We start from the raw sequence: 21528 nt of genomic DNA, 5'->3' as shown, positions 1-21528 counted from the left end.
TTTAGACCAAGTAAAACCGAAAACTATTAAGCCTTATCACCATCCAGGCAAAGGCTAGCAGTCTGCTTCAGACCCTTAAGAAACGTGTAAGCGATAACTGTCAACAAGAATTCATCACAAGTAGTGAATGGTTCAAAGTTTGTAGTAATCAAACATTATTAGTAGTGAAACAGCTATTATAAACATTTATATCAAACATGCTCCATGAGCCTTATATGTTGAATACCATTCCAAAGACAACTAGATAAATTTGCAATATTTACTCTTTCACTGCTCTTGTATCATTTTCTACATGAAGAATGAATGGATAAAAGTTAACCACATAGCAATGAGCCAACATTACCATTATTTTATTAAGGGAGGAATAAATCGGTTGTTCTCAACCTTTACATGACCATGCCCCCTCTAAGAGTCAGTCCTTCCTTCCACGACCCCCTTGCATATGTGAGTAAAATTCCCTCCCAGACTGAGAGGGGGGGGGGGTTTCGAGGTATAGGGAGGGAGATCAATAATTACAAACATTGTAAGCCCAACCAGCCTAACTAGGGTATAGACTATAGGAAAGTAACGTTATAAGGCAATACTTTTGCATTTTTTCATAAACTTCTGAATATTAGTTCCTCACTCTTATTAAGAGAATAATGAATATAATTAGAGAATTTTTTATTTATTTTTCCCTATGCTAAACAACTGATGTGTACTCCATTCAAATTTTACTCCGCTGAAAAAAATAAGGCAACGAATGTAACTTTCGTTGCAATATGTTTGGTCTCTACTGGCCATTATCAACAGCAATCTAAATTATACAATGACACACTTTCTCAAGTGTAAATGTGAAATATCAGCATCAAGAATTTCAAAATAATAATTTCATACTCAATTCACATTTTTCTCTAGAGTACTAACCAGTTGAGAGAGAGAGAGAGAGAGAGAGAGAGAGAGAGAGAGAGAGAGAGAGAGAGAGAGAGAGAGAGAGAGAGAGATTCCATTACCTTCTTTAACAGTTGGTGCCTCAACTTCAGCTGTATCAAGTGTTACATAATCACTGCCAGACCACATGGCAGAGTCCTTGAAGCGATCAGGTAATCGACGTTCTCTCTTTTTCCGTTCTGCACCCACCAAAATAACCTCTGACCCAGTTTGAATGACAGTTCTTCTGAAGTCCTGGAAATACAATCTACATCAAAAAATTTGTATGAAATAAATTCAAATCCTGCATTGATTATTATTACAGTATAGTTTAACCAGACCACTGAGCTGAACAGGCCCTAAGGATTACAATAAAATACCAGATCTAGGCCTGAGGCCAAGCACTGGGAACAAATAAATACACAATAAATACACTTACTCACGATTCCATACACACACTAAAAAGGTATATTAACCCTGGATAGGTTTTGCTATTTTGGTACCCCTTTAAAGGTGCGTGGGGTCAAGCTCGACCCGAGCACCCAGAAAAATTTGTGAAAATTCAAAAAGTGTAGCTATGCTGTACAATTTAATTTCTAAAATCTATTTCACCATTGCCGAACACTACTGAGAAGATAAATCATACCCATCTACAAATTAAATATTTATTACAAATATATTAAAAATCCCTACGTATGAAAAATTCAGCACGAAAGCAAAGACGAAGATATTTTTGCTTCTGTGTACGAAAATAATTTAGGTTGCGAAAGGGTGTACTGTAAAGCCCGAGATTCACCTGGGCCGCCAAGAACAAATTTAAAACTTGCACACCGCCAACCCAGTAGACTCGCCACCATCCTCCCGCTCTCTCATTAGTTCCTGATGCTAGTCACCGCCATAAGATCCTGCTCTCCCATTGGTCAGCATCTGTCCCATCATGCCTCTATGTAAAGGCGTTCCTTGACCATTTTTTGCAGCAGCATTATCGTAAACGCCTGGAATTCATTCGTTCACATATATTTAGTTTGTTAACGTAAATTCATGTTAGTGATTTCGTTTTCGTTGTACTGTAAGTTACTTTATCATGTTGTGTGTGAACTTAATGACTTACGTTATTAGCCATGGGTCCCAAGAATGTTGCAGAAGTTCACGGAAAGAAGAGGATGTTTTCTACGGAGACGTAGATGGAGGTAATCAAGAAGTGCTAATGTTTTCTTCCATTTGTTAATGTGTTTCGTAAAGTTTAGTGTTAATGTTTTCTGCCACTTTTAAATGTGTTTCGTAAAGTTAAGTGTTCATGTTTTCTGCCGTTTGTCCTCCCTCTCTGTCACTACTTTCGGACATCACCTCACTCGAAAGGTAAGGTTCCACATTTACTACATACGTACGTACATGTACACAAAGTATTTCTTGTACCCTGTACACTAATACACTTTATTTACAGGTACAGTAATGGTTTGGTTAAGTATTGAATGGTCCAAATTGTTGTATTTCATTGTTCATTGGTCAATTTAGCTTTATTATAAAATTTACTGTGGTGTTTTGTAGGGCTTGGAGGTAATTTACACGTAAAACGTAGTTCTAGATACGAAAAATCAGGTTACAAAGGCCGCTTCGGAACGGATTAATTTCGTAACCTGAGGCACTACTGTATATACAAAAACATAATTAAAAATATTTACAAAAAATACAAAATATGCTGTATACACACAAAAATTGAGGGGATCCTTCCTAACTACTATTTACATTATGTGACTGGCCCCTGGGCCCCCACAAAAAAGTCAAAATTTCACAAATTTTTTTTTTTGGTACCTAAATGTAATAGAAAGGGGCTAATTTTTTTTATAGAATAAACTCATATTATCCAAGAACGGAATTATGTAAAAAGATCTGCAGTAAGGTGTAATTTACTGTCATATCAGAAATGTTATTCTCTCTGTCTCTCTCTCTCTACAGTGTGTTGATGATTTATTGACATAAGCTGATGTAATCTGTCCCAAGAAAAGGCACAGACCCACTACTTCCCACCCCCTCTCTCCCCCTCTTGTCTCGTAATCATTTCAAGGTCACCTCCCTCACCTCCAACCTTTCGTTAAAAAAAAACTTGAGCTTCTTGCCATAGAGGTGTCAGTAACATCTAAATTATCATCAACATCACTTTCTAATTCCATTAGAAGTAAGTTGATGACATCCATGCCCAGAGAACACTGCCTGCTGGACATTGTTGATGAGAAATGGAAAATAAAATGCAAAAACTGAGAAATTGGCATTCGAAGGAAATTGGACCAAATGGCAATATAAGGCATCTCAGCCACAACCAATGGCATGCATAATGTACACACACCATCAAACTAAAACCGGCTTTAAACAGATAGACAGTAAACAAGTCCTATCTTATAGGCGGTAGAAAGATAACTGGTGGGTCACAGGACGCTGAAGGCTTTCTGGGTAATACATGCCCCGTGACCTAGTGTAGATGCCAATAGTCCCTGGATCGCACAAGATTAATTTTAATTCTACCAGTTTCCAGCTTGGCGCTAGTAAATCCTAATATTGAGACCAAAGGTTTGTTTCGTATATGAACAAACATGTTTTTTTAAACACTCCTCAGGTCGTGTTCGACCCGTCGCACCTATTCAGGGTCAAAATTCAATATACTGTAGGGTACTTAACATTTTAACATTTTGTTTTAAAATTTACTAAATGCTGTACTGGTTTTTGTGCCTTTATTATTTACTTATTTTTTTTATTTTAATATTTAAATTAATCACACTTCCTCATAACCATCAAAACTGGAACAACTAAAAATGCAAAAGATTCTGGCAAAATTTCCTTTACTGATTAATTTCCAAAAGTTGACAGTCGCTGCTGGTCATACGTTCTACACACGGACAACACGTTTGACCATTGTCACCACCTTGCACTGAGCGCTCAGAAGCAGGGCCCCATGGGCCAATCATTAAGTGTCCATGCGTCAGACGAGTATGGCCTATACAGAGACATGTCAGAATTACTTGTGCATCTCTCTCTCTCTCTGATATGATGAACTCCACTTTTCACACAGAGTGTCCTAATAATCAAATGTACAACTACAACTGATGACGACATCTAGACAATAAAGAACAACCCTCTCAATGATTGATACGATGAAATGTATTTCATAGTCTTACTTATCGTTGAAAATCACACAAGTTGGTTTGCAGTTGCACATTTGATCACTAAGATACACTGTGTGGGATTTTTCATAACACTACCAAAGTAAAAATTATTGTTAAATTCTTGTAATCAAGAAGAAATAATTACATATAGCAAATCAGTGAGTAATTTTTGCCATCAGAAGTCAAATAACCACATCAGGGTAACATTCATATAATTGCAATTTACCAAATGTTTTTTTTTAAATAATGCATTAGTGAACATATGGTCTTCATTATCCCACTATTTTATTATTGATGTTCATTACCTTACATTCTTTCAGCAGTATACAGGCAATCCCTGGTTATCGTGGGGGTTCCTTTCAGAAGGTGCCAATAACTGGTTAATGGCACCTCTTTTAGATATATATTGGTGCCATAACTCTATTATGCACCGATAATTGGAAATCAGGGCATTATGGTGGTGAAAAGGCATTAGATTAGCCCCATAAAACCAGATCACCAATAACTGAGTTCGCAAACCGGGGACTGCCCGTATTAATATATAATAAGCTATAATGAATAAATAACTATAATGAAAAAACATGAAGAAAAGGGGAAAAATGCTTTTGCTGCAGTAGTGACGTTTGATTATGCTCCTGACCCCACAGTTCTGAAATCCAAAAAATTCCAAAAATCAAAATACATTTGGCCCCAGGGATTTCAGATAAAGGGTTGTGTACCTGTACTTTCTTTTACAGAAGAGCTGTGTTTACCTTCTCTCTAACTGCTAAACCTTCCATTTGCTCTCGATCTACATTGAATATTGAGACAGCATTCATAGTTCGCCCAGATCCAGATACCGGGTGCTTCCAACTTTCATCTCGGCAAGTACATTCAAACATGCACTCAATCCGGCCACAATGTTCTGGATCTGAAAAACAAGATTTTTGTATGCACTGAATAACAACACTTTTTATTACTACAACCTGAAAACTGAACAAATATTGCTTTAATTCTTCCTTTCTAGTCGAAAAAAAAAATATTTTAGTTCATCTCATGTGTCTCAAAACATAAATTAAAATCTTGGAGCAGATCTTCAACTAGTACTAGGATCAGTAGAATTTACCACAGACTGCATTCCTTCCAGACTTTGCTTTCTGAACTTAGAATTCAACCGAAGTGCATTAGTGTTCCACTAATGCACATTAATTTCTTGAAGATCTCATGGTCAAATTTTCTAACTTGTCATCACTATGACAGTATATTTTAAACTTAATTGTATCCTTTGTTTCATGACAAGTCCATCAATCACAAATAGCCGCCCTCATTGCAATTATCATATTTGGACATTCATTTATATTATTATAGATTATATGGTGCACATTCATAGTTTGAATGTCTCCAATGTGTATTACCTCTTGTAGAGAATAATGGGAGAAATGCTTAGGTTGTTCACCCATACATGAGCATGACATTAGTAGAAGGCAATAGCTACCCCTCACTGACTTACAACTAAGGTTTGAATAATCTGTACACAGTTGTAAGAATCTCCCCCCAATTGTGCTAAAGCAATAATTAAAGCTCTATTCCATTTTCAGCCATTACTTTAAATTTTTTCTTTATTGTCTTACCTAATTATATTTCCTTAAGAGAATATGTGACTACTATACTTGAAAGTTTGTGTCATGCCAGCTTACTATAAATATCTTTCTTTTTTTCTACCCTATTTAATCTTTCCTTCCTTTGTTTAGAGTTGTGTAAAATTGTTGGTTACTTCTTGTTTGTGTGGTACTACTGTCACTTGTTTGCTTCATTTACTTTTCAGGGAGCTTTTTAACACTCATTAGAATGTGCCCATATATCAATTGTGTCTTGATCTGCTGCTCCGTTGTATTCACTTTATTCTAACAGTAAAATCACTCCTAGCCTAAAGACCTAGTTCTGTTACTACAACTCTCCTGGGAAGTGAACTGGTAAATAAGTGAGGAGTCCAGACCCCTTTCCCCCATATCTCCTCTGCTATGCTATGTAATTGATTGTGTTTTTGTTGCGAAATTTTGATGTGTACACCCAGCCTACTGGCTATCCTCATGCTTGGCAATTAAGGGCCTACAGTTGGTTTGTTTGTCCACTTATAAATAAAAAGGCTGTTCCTACAAAGGCAAAACAAATCTTGTTACAGTGTTTACAAGGTAGAGCATATGAAAATTTAGGAAATCCTTACACATGTTGCTCACACAGGTCAAAACCTTTGGTAATTTCCTGATAAATATTTAATTAAATATGACATTTTTTCATTAATGTGTACTTTTCAGAACCAATAAATCTGAGGTCTTAACATTAGGATAAATCTTTTAATGCCAGCTGGACAATGGTTAAAAGCAATCAAAAATGACAAATTTTTAATCAATTTGTATTTTTCATAACTTACAAACCTGAGGTCTTTACATTAGGATAATACTAGTACCAAGCTGGAAACTGGTAGAATTAATAAAAAAAACTTGTATGATCCCGGGACTATTGGTATCTGTACCAGGTCACAGGGTATTGTAGTTCCCAGAATGCCCCTGGCATCCTGTGACCTATCAGTTACTCTTCCAAACCAGTTTAGACTGTTAGAGGGGTGGTTCGAGGTGGGCCTTATAAGTATGTTAAGACCTCAGGTTTGTTAGTTATGAAAAATACAAATTGATTAAAAATTTGTCATTTGTTCATATACGAAACAAACCTTTGGTCTTAACATTAGCCTAGACTTACTTATTGGTGGGAGCTAAGTCTCTATAACTGACTGGGAGTTTGCCACCTTTATCCATTTCCGAACAGATTTATTCTACGACAATGGACTACAAACTCTGAACCAAATGTATTCTAAGACAATTTACTAAAGATATATGGGAATCTATCGGTTTCCCTCTCTGGGTGTTTCCTACAAAGCCATAGCTTATTGCATTACAGAAGGTGGAGAGCTATCCGTTATGCTCTAGATTATCTTTACAGTATGGCTGTCTCCCTCACCTTTATCTAGTCAGTTCCAGCTCATGATGGTACTCTCCCTCTTACTGCCCGTAGGTAAAGGAGTGGCTAGGAAAAATAGTAAAGAAGGAAGACCAGTCATCTCATTCATTCTACTTTCATACCTTCATCTTAGACTAGACGCTAACTGACCTGCCAGGGATACTGGATGAGCTATACCCACTTGTTGGGAAGCCACCACTGGACCCAAGGAAAAAGTGTCCAAGGATCTATGGGCGACATCTTTTAAATAAAAGTGAAACGTGATTGGCGTTGCCAAATACCAGATTTCAAAATCCTCTCCACAAGACATATTTATCTTGAATGCCAAAGAAGCGCTTGAGCCCCTGATGTCATGAGCTCTAGCTCTCTCCAGACTATTTGACCCTCTGTCCTGTCATGTACGCATTCCTGATTGCTTCTCTCAACCAAAACAATATTGTATTCCTGGACACTTCATTCTTGTTCCATCCTGTACTCACAAAAAAAGCCTTCAGCACCCTGGCCTGAAATGCCGCGTTCTTCTTGAGTACGCTCGTAGTACTCTGACAGGGCATAGCAGCATTTTTTCAGGATCATTATTCACAAATTCTTCCAGAGAAGGTATCGAAAAGGAGTTAAATCTGCCATCCACTACTGATGGGTTTTGAGTTTTGGCTACGAATTCTGGGATAAATTCAAAGACCATAGACTTCCAACCTCTCGAATGCTTCACCACATATGACAGACCATGCAGCTCCCCCACCCTTTTGGTTGAGGCTAGAGCCAATAGGGAGACTGCCTTCAGGGTCAAGCTTTTTTCTGTGGACTGTCGCAATGGCTCGTATGGGGGTTTTGTGAGGCTGCTCAGTACCTTGGTTAAATCCCAATCTGGGGCTTTTAGTTCCTTCGGGGAACAGGACTGTTCAAAACTCTTCATTAACATAGCCATTTCCCATGAAGAAGAAATGTCCACGCCTTCCATCCGCAGAACCAAAGCTAGAGCAGCCCTGTATTCCTTTACAGCAGATACTGACATATGTCTTTTTGTTCTGCGATATATCAGAAAGTCCGCTAACTGTTGAATAGTGGCTCTGAGTGGAGAAAAGTTCCCTCTACAACATCAATCACAGTACACATACTATTTTCCTTGGTACACAGCTGCCGATGACCACCTGATATTTTCTGCTATCTGTGTTGCTGCTTCCTGAGAAACGCCTCTCACTCGTAGGAGATACTTGACAGTCTCCACCTTTGAAGTGATAGGGACTGCACCAACTGGTGGTACCTCTCCAAGTATGGTTGACACAGTAGGTTGTTCCATGGAGGTACCTCTCTTGGCACATCTATTAGAAGTTCCAACAGGTCCAGAAACCATTCTGCCATCAGCCACAATGGGGTTACCAGTCATCTTGAGGGGATCTAGGACAACTGCCCCCGGGAAAATTGCCCCCGGAGGACTACTGCCCCTGGAGGACTACTGCCCCCCGGGAAAATTGCCCCCGTAAAACCACTGCCCTCTGGACAAATGCTTTGGAATTTATTGCCATTTACGTAATTACTTTTTAGTAACTATTTATGAAGATATTCTTCCAAATTACATAATTGGTCATTTAAGAAATAATTGTATCTATTTCCTAAATTTATTACCATTTAAGTAGTTATTTCCTAATTAAGTAATCGGTCGTACAAGTTATAGTTAATTTCCGAAAGTTATCGCCAACTGTATAGTCAAACAAATGTTTAAAAAAAAAAGTAAGAATGATCCAGTGTCTATTCAGAAATATAAGAAGTAACATCACCCATCATGAAGTTCGTCCGAAGTGAACATGGAAAAATGAAGCTTATTTACGAAGGATACATCTATGTGAAGCAGAAGGAATTGGCAAATAATGTTACATCTTATGAATGTGAATAACGCCGCAATAATAATTCTAAAGCGAAAATAAAAGTTTGTGAAAATGAAGTAGTTGGCCATGTAAATGATCACACCCATGCTGTTGACCAACCCCGCCTTGAAGTCTTGTTAGTACAACAGGAAATAAAGGCTAAATCTATTGCTTCTGAAGAGACTGCACAGCAAATAATTTCCCAAACAGTTGAGTCGATATCAAGTGGTGCTGCAACTCAACTATCACCGGTGAGACATATTCGTCGTGCAATAAGGCGCTACAAACAAGCTGCCGGTGCTCCTCATCCCATCCCATCAAGCCTATCAGACATGGTCATTCCTTCCGAGTACAAGAAAACTTCTAGTGGTGAAGATTTTCTTCTTTATGATAGTGGATTGATTGAGCAGCGTCTCCTTTTATTTTCAACACCAACAAACATTAGCCTTCTGGAGAAATCAGATAATTGGTTTGGAGACTGTACCTTTAAGATTGTACCCGAGTTATTTTACCAATTGTACACTATTCATTGCTTAACTTCTGAAAGAGTTATTCCTCGTGTGTATGTTCTGCTACCAAATAAACAACAAGCAATATATGAAGATATCTACCAACAACTCCTCACTATAAACCCTAGACTTAATCCCAAGACTTCCTAATAGACTTTGAACAAGCTGCTAGGAGTGCTATTGAAGAGATCTCCCCCAACATAACCGTTAAAGGATGTTTTTACCACTTATCTCAAAGCATATACCGTAAGGTGCAAAATGAAGGTCTCCAAACTAAATACCAAACCGACGCCGATTTTTCCCTGCAAATACGTTAGATTCCTGCTTTAGAGTTTGTTCCCCCAAAAAAGTTATTGAGCGTTTGAGAAACTACAAGAGACGTTGCCACCTGAGGCTGATGCTATAATAGATTATTTTGAGGATACATATATCGGCAGAAGACGTCGACATACAAGGAGACAGCCACGTTTCTCTGTAAGCATGTGGAGTATGTATACTCGTGTTATTGAAGATTTACCTCGAACAAACAACGCCTTAGAAGGCTGGCATAACCATATGCAAGCAAGCGTTACGTCATGTCATTTCATCCAAATATATGGAAATTTCTGGGGGTGTTGAAGAGAGAACAGGCACTATCCAGCGTCATAATCAATCAAATACTTGCTAGGCATCCAGTACCTCCTAAGCGGAAACGCTATCAGGATTCTAGCATAAGAATAGCAAACATTGTGCAAGACTTTGGGAACCGCGATGTATTGGAATTTTTGAGATACATAGCCCACAATTTAAATTCTAGTTTTTAAATCCTTTTCAATATTTTTGCAACTTATCTATGTACAAATTTTAGTATATAATGTTATCTTTTTAAATAATTTATTTTTATTAACATTAATAAAACATTGCTTTTAATAATTCTTATGTATTTTTATTAATAATAATAAAACATTAATTGTTCGTATTTACTACCGTTTTTCTATGAAGAATTTTTTTCTTAAATAGTTACTCAGGAAATTACTATAAAGTAATTACGTAAACGGTAATAAATTCCAGAAATAGCTACAATTATTTTTTAAATTTGTCAGGGGCAATTATCCAGTGGTTTTACGGGGGTCAATTTTCCTGGGGGCAGTTGTCCTGATACCATCTTGAGGTTCTGAAACCACATCACCTTGTTCAGAACTTGACAGATTAGGCAAAAGGGAGGGAATGCATACACGTCCAGTTTGTCCCATATAGAAAGTAATCACGTCCTATCTGAAAGGTGGTAGGAAAGTAACTGATAGGTCACAGGATGCCAGGGGCATTCTGGGAACTACAATATTCAGCGACCTGGTACAGATGCCAATAGTCCCTGGATCACACAAGTTTTTTTATTAATTCTACCGGTTTCCAACTTAGCGCTAGTATTATCCTACTGTCAAGACCGAAGGTTTGTTTCGTATATGAACAAATTGTAAATGCAAGGAATCTCGGGCATCTGACATTCGATACATAGTTTAGAAGTGGAAGCAAGTCAGAGATCACGCTCGAACCTAATGACGCACTTAGTCTTTCTTCCAACCCAGGATAAGACATAAGAGGGGTGGGTAGAGGTGGGCAATCAATGTTAAGACCTCAGGTTTGTTACCTAGGAAAAATAAAAATTAATAAAAAAATTTTTATTTGTTCATACGCAGAACAAACCTTCAGTCTTGAACTGATTGGAGGTGGCACACCTGATCATTCCTCTTAGAAATGAGGATTCTAAAGAGGCGGACCTCAGCCTTTGAGATGTTAGATATGTGGATATCTAACACCCAGTCCACTGGGTTTAAATAAATAGTAACAATGTCTAGATTCACTGCATATATGGAAGTCAAAGAGAACTATATCTCTTCAAGCAACAAGCCATACTAGCCACATTGAATGGGTTTGTCACCTATCTCACTCTCTTGCTAGAGGGAGGAGTTGAAGCTAATGAGAAGCAGATTTGTATGTTGTATGGAACATTAAAAAAGTGCTGTAACAGTATGACTGCAATGCTCACCTGCATCCTGCCAATTCTAGCATATGATGTGTTCATTCTTCAAACCATACATAAGTACTGAAGAAAGGAGAAAAGGGAAAGAAAAGAGACCAGTCATCTCACTCACTCTCTACTCAACACTTGATCATCTTGGGCAAAATAAGAACTGTCCTGCCAGGAGCACTAGATGAGCTAAAATTGTTGAGCAGCCACCACCAGACCCAAGGAAAAAGTGACCAAGGACCTGTGGGCAATAAACTTCAGGTAGAAGATAATGCTTAAATGCCAGGGAGGAACTTACCCTCTAATGTTATGTGCTTCTGCATGCACAGTATTGATAACAGAACTTGAAAATAAGGAATAGGCTTGCGTAGTCACCTCATGTAGCCAAACCAAAAGGTATTCTTGGACTCCTCTTCCTTGTCCTGGCTTGAGCTAACAAAAAGTCTACAACACCTAGGCTCTAGATGAAGTCCTTTTAGATAACAATGCAGTGCTTGAACAGGGCTAAGCAGTAACTCTAGAAGGTCACTGGTAACTTAATGGAAGCAATGGAAAATGTCCTATTTTCATGGGAAATTAACCTTGTCAAAACTTGGAATAAAATAACCACAGATAGCATAAGAGAGACTAGGATAAACAGACATACAGACACACTCATAAGACTGCTTACAGACTTGCAGCTCCTATGTACAATTCTTGTACTGTGTACAACAGACTAGTAGAGGCTCAAGACCAATCACAAAAGTGTATGATCTGTATTTCTGCTTACAAAGTTATTTTTGTGTAGTATTAGCATATGCCAATTGTGCAGCAGCCTTGACTTGTGCACAATTACATTTTTGTGTTCATCACTAAAGAGATTTATCTACGGATTAGTCAACCTTTGCTAAGGAGAGCATGTTCAGTCATTTAGTGTTCAAGACACTAAGGACTTGAAGTAGTTGGACAGTAAAATGAAAGAAAAAGTGGGAATATAAGTAAAGAGCTAAAAAGTGGGTGCAGCTATAGGCCAAAGCAAATAACCTTTCAGTAATGCTTAGAGTACACTGCAAGAGGTGCAATAATGGCACCACCCATGGGAAATATAAAAAGTTGGAAGAGTGGAATGAGAAGAGAACTGAAAATCAATAGACAAACCACAGCTTTTGGAGACTGGAAAGAAAGCAAATAAATCAGGAAATGGCAATGTGGTTGTTGGGGTGAACTCGACACTTTGTGCCAAATGTAACAAGAGGTGGCCAGAATTACAAAAAAATACAAAGACTAAGATCTTTCCGACGCCCAATTGGATTACTAGAAAAAAAATGACTGTGAGAAGGAAGTGGACAGTTCTGTAAAATTGAGGACACACTAGATTGTAAAGCAGGACTTGATAGAGCAATAAAAGAGCAGCTGCAGCAGGCATGAAACACAAGATAGCTAGACTACGGTTAATAAATGGCAGAGAGCCAAGACCTACAATGAGTACATAGGCCTTTGCTTTTCTATTCAGCTGAAACATAGGCAATGAAAAAGAGAAAAGTACAAGATTTTAAAAGGTCATGGCCACAGATTATTATGATTCATGAGCAGAATATGGTTGGAAGACCACATAAAAAAGGAATAATGGATAATGTGCTGGTACTTATAGAAAAAGAGAAATCAAATCTCAAAGGTATAGACATGTGATGAGAAGAAATAAGAAACAGTTGGTCAAAAAAGCAACAAATATAAAAGTGCAGGACAAAGAACTGTAGAAAGACCGAGGAGATCTTGGATAAATGCGAACAGATAAAAATCCTACACCAACTGGGAGTTAAGGCAGAAAAAGTAGTCGCCACCCTACTTATGAATGAGTTACAGTCCGGATGGCCGTTTGTACCTTGAATTGGTCATAAGTTGAACTAGTGCATAATTCTTTTTTATAATTACATTCCTGAGTTAAACTTTAACGCCCATTGGACGCATTAAATGTCGATATACATTGTCTGTTGGGTGCTGATTGGACGTATGGTACGTCGATATAAAAGTTTTTTTTAAAATTTGCGGAAAAATAGTTATAGGCCTATTAGGCAAAAACTTTTGAATCGCGCCTTGGGGGATGCTGGGAGCTCACGGATGAAGGCGTTGTCTTGTTTACAATCGTAACCCAGGCGCGCAAGCGTGAATTTCTTTCTTCTCGCACTAAAAACCATCAGTGACAAACCTCAGAAATTATTTAGTCACTTTGACATAATTTTTGCACCATTTTATATTAGCCGTTACATAGAGTATTATATATGAAAATGTGCACATATTAGCCGTTACATAGAGTATTATATATGAAAATGTGCACAATTTCATGTAGAATACAACAAAAAACAACCCATGGTTGTAGCTTTTATCAGTTTTGAAATATTTTCATATAAATAACGATAAGTGCCAAAATTTCAACCTTCGGTCAACTTTGACTCTACCGAAATGGTAAAAAAACGCAATTGTAAGCTAAAACTCTTACATTTTGGTAATATTCAATCATTTACCTTCATTTTGCAACAAATTGGAAGTCTCTAGCACAATATTTCGATTTATGGTGAGTTTATGAAAAAAACTTTCTCCTTACGTCCGCACGGTAACTATTCCGAAAAAATCATAAATTTTTGCGTCCGATTGTCGTAATGTTTGCACCATTTTAAATTAGCCGTTACATAAAGTTTTATAAAAGGAGATGTGTGCAATTTCATGTAGAATACAACAAAAAACAACTCATGGTTGTAGCTTTTATCAGTTTTGAAATATTTTCATATAAATTACGATAAGTGCTAAAATACCTACCTTCGGTCAACTTTGACTCGACCGAAATGGTAAAAAACGCAATGGTAAGCTAAAACTCTTACATTCTAGTAATATTCAATCATTTACCTTTATTTTGCAACAAATTGGAGGTCTCTAACACAATATTTTGATTTATGGTGAATTTATGAAATAAACTTTTTCCTTACGTCCAGGTGGTAACTCTTCCGAAAAAATCATAAATTTTTTTGTCCGATTGTCGTAATGTTTACACCATTTTAACCCTTAAACGCCGAAGCGGTAAAATAAAAATTGTCTCCCGTGTGCCGGAGGTGTTTTGGAGTGAGCGTGGAAGCGGAAAAAATATTTTTTTTAAAAAATCACAGCGCGCTTAGTTTTCAAGATTAAGAGTTCACTTTTGGCTCCTTTTTTTGTCATTGGCTGAAGTTTAGTATGCAACCATCAGAAATGAAAATAATTATCATTATCATATATAAATAATGCGATATATGATAGCGCAAAAACGAAATTTCATATATAATTGTATTCAAATCACGCTGTGCGCAAAACGGTTAAAAGTAACAAGTTACTTTTATTTTTGTTGTAATGTACACTAAATTGCGATCATTTTGGTATATAACACATTGTAAAACTATAAAAGCAACACAGAGAAAATATTATCACAAAATAATGCATGAATTCGTAACGCGAGGACGTAAACAAATATTTTTTTCAAAAATTCACCATAAATCTAAATATTGTCCTAGAGACTTCCAATTTCTTTCAAAATGAAGACAAATGATTGAATATTACTATACTGTAAGAGCATTAGCTTAGAATTGCAGTTTTCGACCATATCTGACGAGTTAAAGTTGACCGAATGTAGAATTTTTTTATAAATTTTTTTATATGCAATTATTTCGGAAATTAGAAAAGCTACAACCTTCAAATATTTCTCGTTTTATTCTACATGAAATTGCGCACATTTTCATATATAAAACTCTATGAAATGCCTAATATGAAATGGAGCAAATATTCCGAGAATGGGACGTACGCATTTCGGAGATTTGCGGCGGAGAATCCGCGCGCGGGGGGGAAGGAAAGTTTTTTTTTTTTAATTCACCATAAATCTAAATACTGTGCTAGAGACTTCGAATTTGTTTCAAGATGAAGATAAATGACTGAATATTACTATACTGTAAGAATTTTAGCTTACAATTGCGTTTTTCGACCATTTCGGTAGAGTCAAAGTTGACCGAACGTGGTTTTTTTTCTATTTATCATGATTTATATGCAAATATTTCAAAAATGAGAAAAGCTACAACCTTCAATTATTTTTCGTTGTATTCTACATGAAATTGCGCACATTTTCATATATAAAACTTTATGTAATGGCTAATTTAAAATGGTGCAAACATTATCACAATCGCACGTATGATTTTTTCGGAAGAGTTACCCCGCGGACGTAAAGAAAATGTTATTTTTTTCATAAATTCCCCATAAATCGAAATATTGTGCTAGAGACTTTCAATTTGTTGAAAAATGAAGGTAAATGATTGAATATTACTAGAATATAAGGGTTTTAGCTTACAATTGCGTTTTTCGACCATTTCGGTAGAGTCAAAGTTGACTAAAGGTTGAAAATTTGTCACTTATCATTTTTTATATGAAAATATTTCAAAATTGATAAAAGCTACAACCATGGGTTGTTTTTAGTTGTATTGTGCATGAAATTGCGCACATTTCCATATATAAAACTTTATGTAACGGCTAATTTTAAAATGGTGCAAACATTACCACAATCGCATGTATGATTTTTTCGGAAGGGTTACCGCGCGGACGTAAGGAAAAAGTTTTTTCATAAAGACTTCCAATTAGTTGCAAAATTAAGGTAAATGATTGAATATTACTAAAATATAAGAGGTTTAGCTTACAATTGCGTTTTTCGACCATTTCGGTAGAGTCAAAGTTGACCGAAGGTTGAAATTTTGGCACTTATCGTTATTTATATGAAAATATCTCAAAACTGATAAAAGCTACATTCATGAGTATTTTTTTAGTTGTATTCTACATAAAAATGCGCACATTTTCATATATAATACTCCATGTAATGGCTAATTTAAAATGGTACAAAAATTATGTCAGTGACGAAATAATTTCCGAGATGTGTCACAGATACTTTTTGGTGAGGCAAGAAAGAAATTCGCGCTTGCGCGCCTTCGTAACGATTGTAAACAAAACACCTTGATCCGTGAACTCTCAGCATCCCCCAAGGCGCGTGATTCAAGAGTTTTTGGCTGGTAGGCCTAAAAGTATTTTTCCGCAAATTTTTAAAAAAACTTTTGTATGTCGACGTAAAATACGTCCAGTCGGCACCCGAGAGACAAAAAATGTTGATGTAAAATACGTCCAGTCGGCGTTTAAGGGTTAAATTAGCCGTTACATAAAGTTATATATATTAAAATGTGTGCAATTTCATGTAGAATACAACAAAAAACAACCCATGGTTGTAGCTTTTATCAGTTTTGAAATATTTTCATATAAATAACAATAAATAGAAAAATCTCGTCCTTCGGTCAACTTTAACTCGACCGAAATGGTCGAAAACTGCAATTGTAAGCTACAACACTTACAGCCTAGTAATATTCAATAAATTACCTTCATTTTGCAACAAACGGGAAGTCTAGCACAATATTTCGATTTATGGTGAATTTTTGAAAACGGCTTTTTTTTACGTCAGCGTGTTACGAATTCATGCATCATTTTGTGATAATATTTTCTCTGTGTTGCCTTCATTGTTTTACAATGTGTTATATACCAAAATGATCGCAATTTAGTGTACAATACAACAACAAAATATTAACCAGTCAACTTCAACCGTTTTGCTCACAGCGCGATTTGTATACAATTATATATGGAATTTTTTTTGCGCTGTCATATATCCCAATATTATGATAATGATATTTTTTTTCATTTCTGATGGTTGCATACAAAACTTCACGCAATGACAAAAAAAGGAGCCAAAAATGAACTCTTAATCTTGAAAACTAAGCGTGCTGTGATTTTTTGAAAAAACATTTTTTCCGCTTCGGCACTCACTCGCGAATGCCGCCGGCATATGGGAGACGATTTTTAAAATACTATTTTCATTGCATTTTTAAATCATGCAGTATCATAATTACTTTGGACACTAAAAAGGTAAAAAGAAAATAAAATTTTGATTCATGCAACATTAGAAATTTGGTATTTTTTCCAAGCTCTGAAAATTAAGGACTCGGGAAAGATTTTCCCATGAGCAGCATCTGACATTGGAAGTTCACAAAGTGAACAATGCACGCCACTATCTACTGACAAAAATGCATGCTAAATGTTATCTATGGGGAGAGGGAATATAGAAAATGGGAATTCATCAACGAATGAAGACAGAAATAAGTTGGAATATTTTAAGAGTATTCTTATGATTGTAAGAAGAAAACATGGTAGTCAGTCATGAGAAATACTAGGATAATCAGGGAGGGGGTTAAAAGAACAGGGTCTTTTCCCTTGCGTTCAAAATCTGAACCTGACCCTGTCTGTTTGAATCTGTATGTACAAGACACAGAAGAATGGAGATAACTCATTTCACAGCAAACCCCTTAAGGGGAGAGCTTGATGTAAAAACATTTTAAGATTATATGAATTGCACAAGTTTGTTTGTTTGTTTGTTTGTATGGTGTTTTTACGTTGCATGGAACCATTGGTTATCCAGCAACGGGACCAACGGCTTTACGTGACTTTCGAACCACGTCGAGAGTGAATTTCTATCACCAGAAATTCACATATCTCACTCCTCAATGGAATGGCCGAGAATCGAACTGCGACCACCGAGGTGAGAAGCAAACACCAAACCAACCACGCCACTGAGTGAATGAGATTACACTCATTAAGACTGTTAGTTGTGGTGGGTCAAGTTTTACTGGTGGTACAAGCTAAATCTTATTATTCATCAAAGGCATAATCCTCTGAGGTTAGGAGCTTCTATCTTGTTTGAATGGTTAGCTGATCTCTACATCTTTTCAGCATAACACCAAGTATAAATTTCTTACTTTATTCTTTGTCCGTAGCCTAATCCCAGAGTGCTCCTCTGGATATACTACTGGACCTTATGAAGGCTGGGACTCTCAACTACTCAATCTTACACATAAATAACAACTCATGCTCCATCTGACCAATGGGCCTCTGATGACAGATCAAGTTTTCCTGACAAATATTCATACTAGAAATAAATTATAAAGTCCAGTTCCCCAGCCTGCAGTCTTGCTGGGCTCACTAATTTTCAAAGAAACCAAGAGGAGGATATTTACCACCTAACGATGGGTCATACACATGTATGAACCATCAATTCTAGTTATTGTATCTTTTCATGAAATAGATGAAATAGAATTAACATGTAATTGGCAAAATTTAGACAAGCAAATATGGCCTTATATGATTGGTGAGTCACTATGAACAAATATTTCTGCTTTGTGTAAAAAAAAAAAAAAATTGATATTGTTATGATACAATAAAGTTTCATACATACTTACCTGGCAGATATATACTTAGCTATAGACTCCGTCGTCCCCGACAGAAATTCAAATTTCGCGGCACTCGCTACAGGTAGGTCAGGTGATCTACTGCCCTGCTCTGGGTGGCAGGACTAGGAACCATTCCCGTTTTCTATCAGATTTTCTCTTCCATCTGTCTCCTGCGGGGAGGCTGGGTGGGCCATTAATCGTATATATCTGCCAGGTAAGTATGTATGAAACTTTATTGTATCATAACAATATCATTTTCATACATTCAACTTCCCTGTCAGATATATACTTAGCTGACTGACACCCTTTGGTGGAGGGCAAGAGACAGCTAACTACTGAATAGACAGGTAAACAACATATGTTGTAGGTGTTTATAGACCTTGGTTCCTACCTGATTAGGTGGAAGACTTCGTGGCTACTGCCTGGGAGTCTGCTTCACCTCAAGAGCCTTAGCGAGATAGTGATCTGCGGCCAAGAGTTCTTGTGGGTCTGTCGATGGGGTCTTATCCACTTACTCGGCAGAGCCTGACTGGCATTTGTCAATGGGTGCTAATCCGCTTATATGACAACACGCCTTCTTTAAGGAGCACACAACCGATCCCGATCACCCGATCCTAACACCCGTGTTAGTTCTAAGATTGCCAAGAGTTATCCCCAAACTCTTCGCAAACAACCAAAAACTCTATATACGCACACACTAAAGTACAAACAAAATTTTTTTACCCCTCTAAAAGTCAGATACCACTCGATTCCCTTACTGAAGTGAAGCGACGGCCGCCTGTGCGACATCTGACACTTCTTCCAGCAGGAAGCCAAGAACGTATCCGACAAGAGGGTTACGTACACAGAATTTAAGGATCGGCGCTTGCTCCAGTACTCAGAACCGTCTGCGCTGACACAAACGGACCTAGAGAAAAACATTTCTCATACGTTACGCGCACATCCTTCAAGTAATGAGATGCAAACACCGAGTTGCACCTCCAATATGTTGCATCCAAAATATTCTTGAGAGACATATTTCTTTGGAATGCAATAGACGTCGCGATTGCCCTTACTTCATGAGCTCTTACTCTTAATAGTTTAAAAGAGTTTTCTGGGCAGTTCTTATGCGCCTCGGTAATAACGCTTCTTACAAAGAAGGCTAAAGCATTCTTCGACATCGGTCTTTTGGGGTCCTTTACCGAGCACCATAGACCGTGTTGCGAACCCCCCAACTGCTTCTTTCTGTCCACATAGAATTTAAGCGCTCTGACCGGGCAAAAAGACCTCTCTGCCTACTAGACTAGCTAAGCCTTTTACCTCGAAGCTCCTGGGCCAGGGTTTCGAGGGATTCTCATTTTTAGCAAGAGAGACTGGAACGAACAAATAGCAGAGTCTCCTTTGAAGCCCACTCGTGACTCAAGGGCATGCAGCTCGCAGACTCTCTTCACCGTAGCGAGAGACAACAGAAACAGGCACTTCCTTGTAATATCTCGAAAGGAAGCCGTGTGAGGTGGTTCGAACCTTTCAGAAGATAGAAATTTTAGGACCACGTCCAGATTCCAGCTCGGAACTCTAGGTTCTTTTGATTTGGATGTTTCGAAGGAACAAATGAGATCATGCAAATCTTTATTATTGGCCAAATCTAATCCTCTGTTCCTGAATACAGCCGAGAGCATACTCCTGTATCCCTTAATAGTTGGTACAGAAAGATGCGATTTCTCCTTCAGGAAAAGAAGGAAATCTGCAATTTCGGTCACAGAGGTATTGGAGGAGGACAGCTTCTTCGACCTACACCAACTTCTGAACACCTCCCACTTCGATTGGTATCCTCGCATAGTAGATGATCTGCGGGCTTTGGCGACTGCGCTTGCCGCCTTGCGAGAAAACCCTCTCGCTCTGACAAGTCTTTCGATAGTTGAAAGGCAGTCAGAGCAAGAGCGGGTAGGTTTTGATGGTACCTCTCGAAGTGGGGTTGTTTGAGCAGATCTGTCCTGTTTGGAAGAGATCTGGGGAAGTCCACCGTCTACTCCATAACCTCTGTGAACCAATTTCGGGATGGCCAATATGGGGCTATCAGAGTCATCCTTGTCCCCTTCGAGGCCACGAACTTTCTGACCACTTCCCCCAGGATCTTGAATGGGGGAAAAGCGTACACATCCAGTCCGGACCAGTTCAGGAGCAAGGCATCTACTGCATAAGCTCTGGGATCGTCTGCCAGAGCGCAAAATGTGTTTATCCTCTTGGAGAGGAACGTGGCGAACAGGTCTATTTGAGGCTTCCCCCAAAGAGACCAAAGGATCTGACACACTTCTGAGTGGAGGGTCCATTCTGTGGGAAGGACCTGGAACCTCCTGCTCAGCCTGTCCGCTCTCACGTTCCTCTCCCCTTGGACAAACCTTGTTAGCAGAGTTACATTCCTTTGAGAGCGAGAGAGTGAGTCCCTCCTTGTTTTCTCACATAAGCCAGAGCGGTGGTATTGTCGGAGTTTATCTGCACTACCCCGTCTCTGACTATCTGTTCGAAGCTCTTTAACGCCAGATGAATGGCCAAGAGCTCCTTGCAATTTATGTGCCACGACACCTGCTCTTCCGACCAGGAGCCTGAAACTTCCCTGGATCCTAAGGTTGCACCCCAACCTGTCTCCGACGCGTCTGAAAATATCAGGTTCGGGTTCCGAACTTCCAGGGACACGCCTCTGTTCTCCTCTAGAGGGGGTAACCACCACCTTAAGTGATTTTTCACTTCTGTCGGGATTGGAAAAGTATCGGAGAGCTGTCCTGTCTTCCAATTCCAATT

The 21528-nt window shown here is 38.0% G+C and overlaps 1 protein-coding gene across 5 annotated transcripts in view; it reads right to left on the bottom strand.

Annotated features, from left to right (window-relative positions):
- The window catches only part of LOC135226467 (uncharacterized), a 79379-nt gene that overhangs the window by 32835 nt on the left and 25016 nt on the right, over positions 1-21528 (bottom strand). For all 5 annotated transcript variants that reach the window (XM_064266068.1, XM_064266064.1, XM_064266069.1 and 2 more), the window contains 2 exons: positions 4820-4977; positions 993-1164 (listed from right to left, as the gene is read on the bottom strand). In XM_064266068.1, coding sequence (XP_064122138.1) covers positions 993-1164; positions 4820-4977 — 330 coding nt within the window. The remainder of the gene's footprint in view (positions 1-992; positions 1165-4819; positions 4978-21528) is intronic.

This window comes from Macrobrachium nipponense, chromosome 14 (assembly GCF_015104395.2).
Source record: "Macrobrachium nipponense isolate FS-2020 chromosome 14, ASM1510439v2, whole genome shotgun sequence".
NCBI classification, from domain to species: Eukaryota; Metazoa; Arthropoda; class Malacostraca; order Decapoda; family Palaemonidae; genus Macrobrachium; species Macrobrachium nipponense.
The sequence above is the reverse complement of the archived record's forward strand: the minus strand, read 5'-3'. Positions and strand labels throughout refer to the sequence as shown.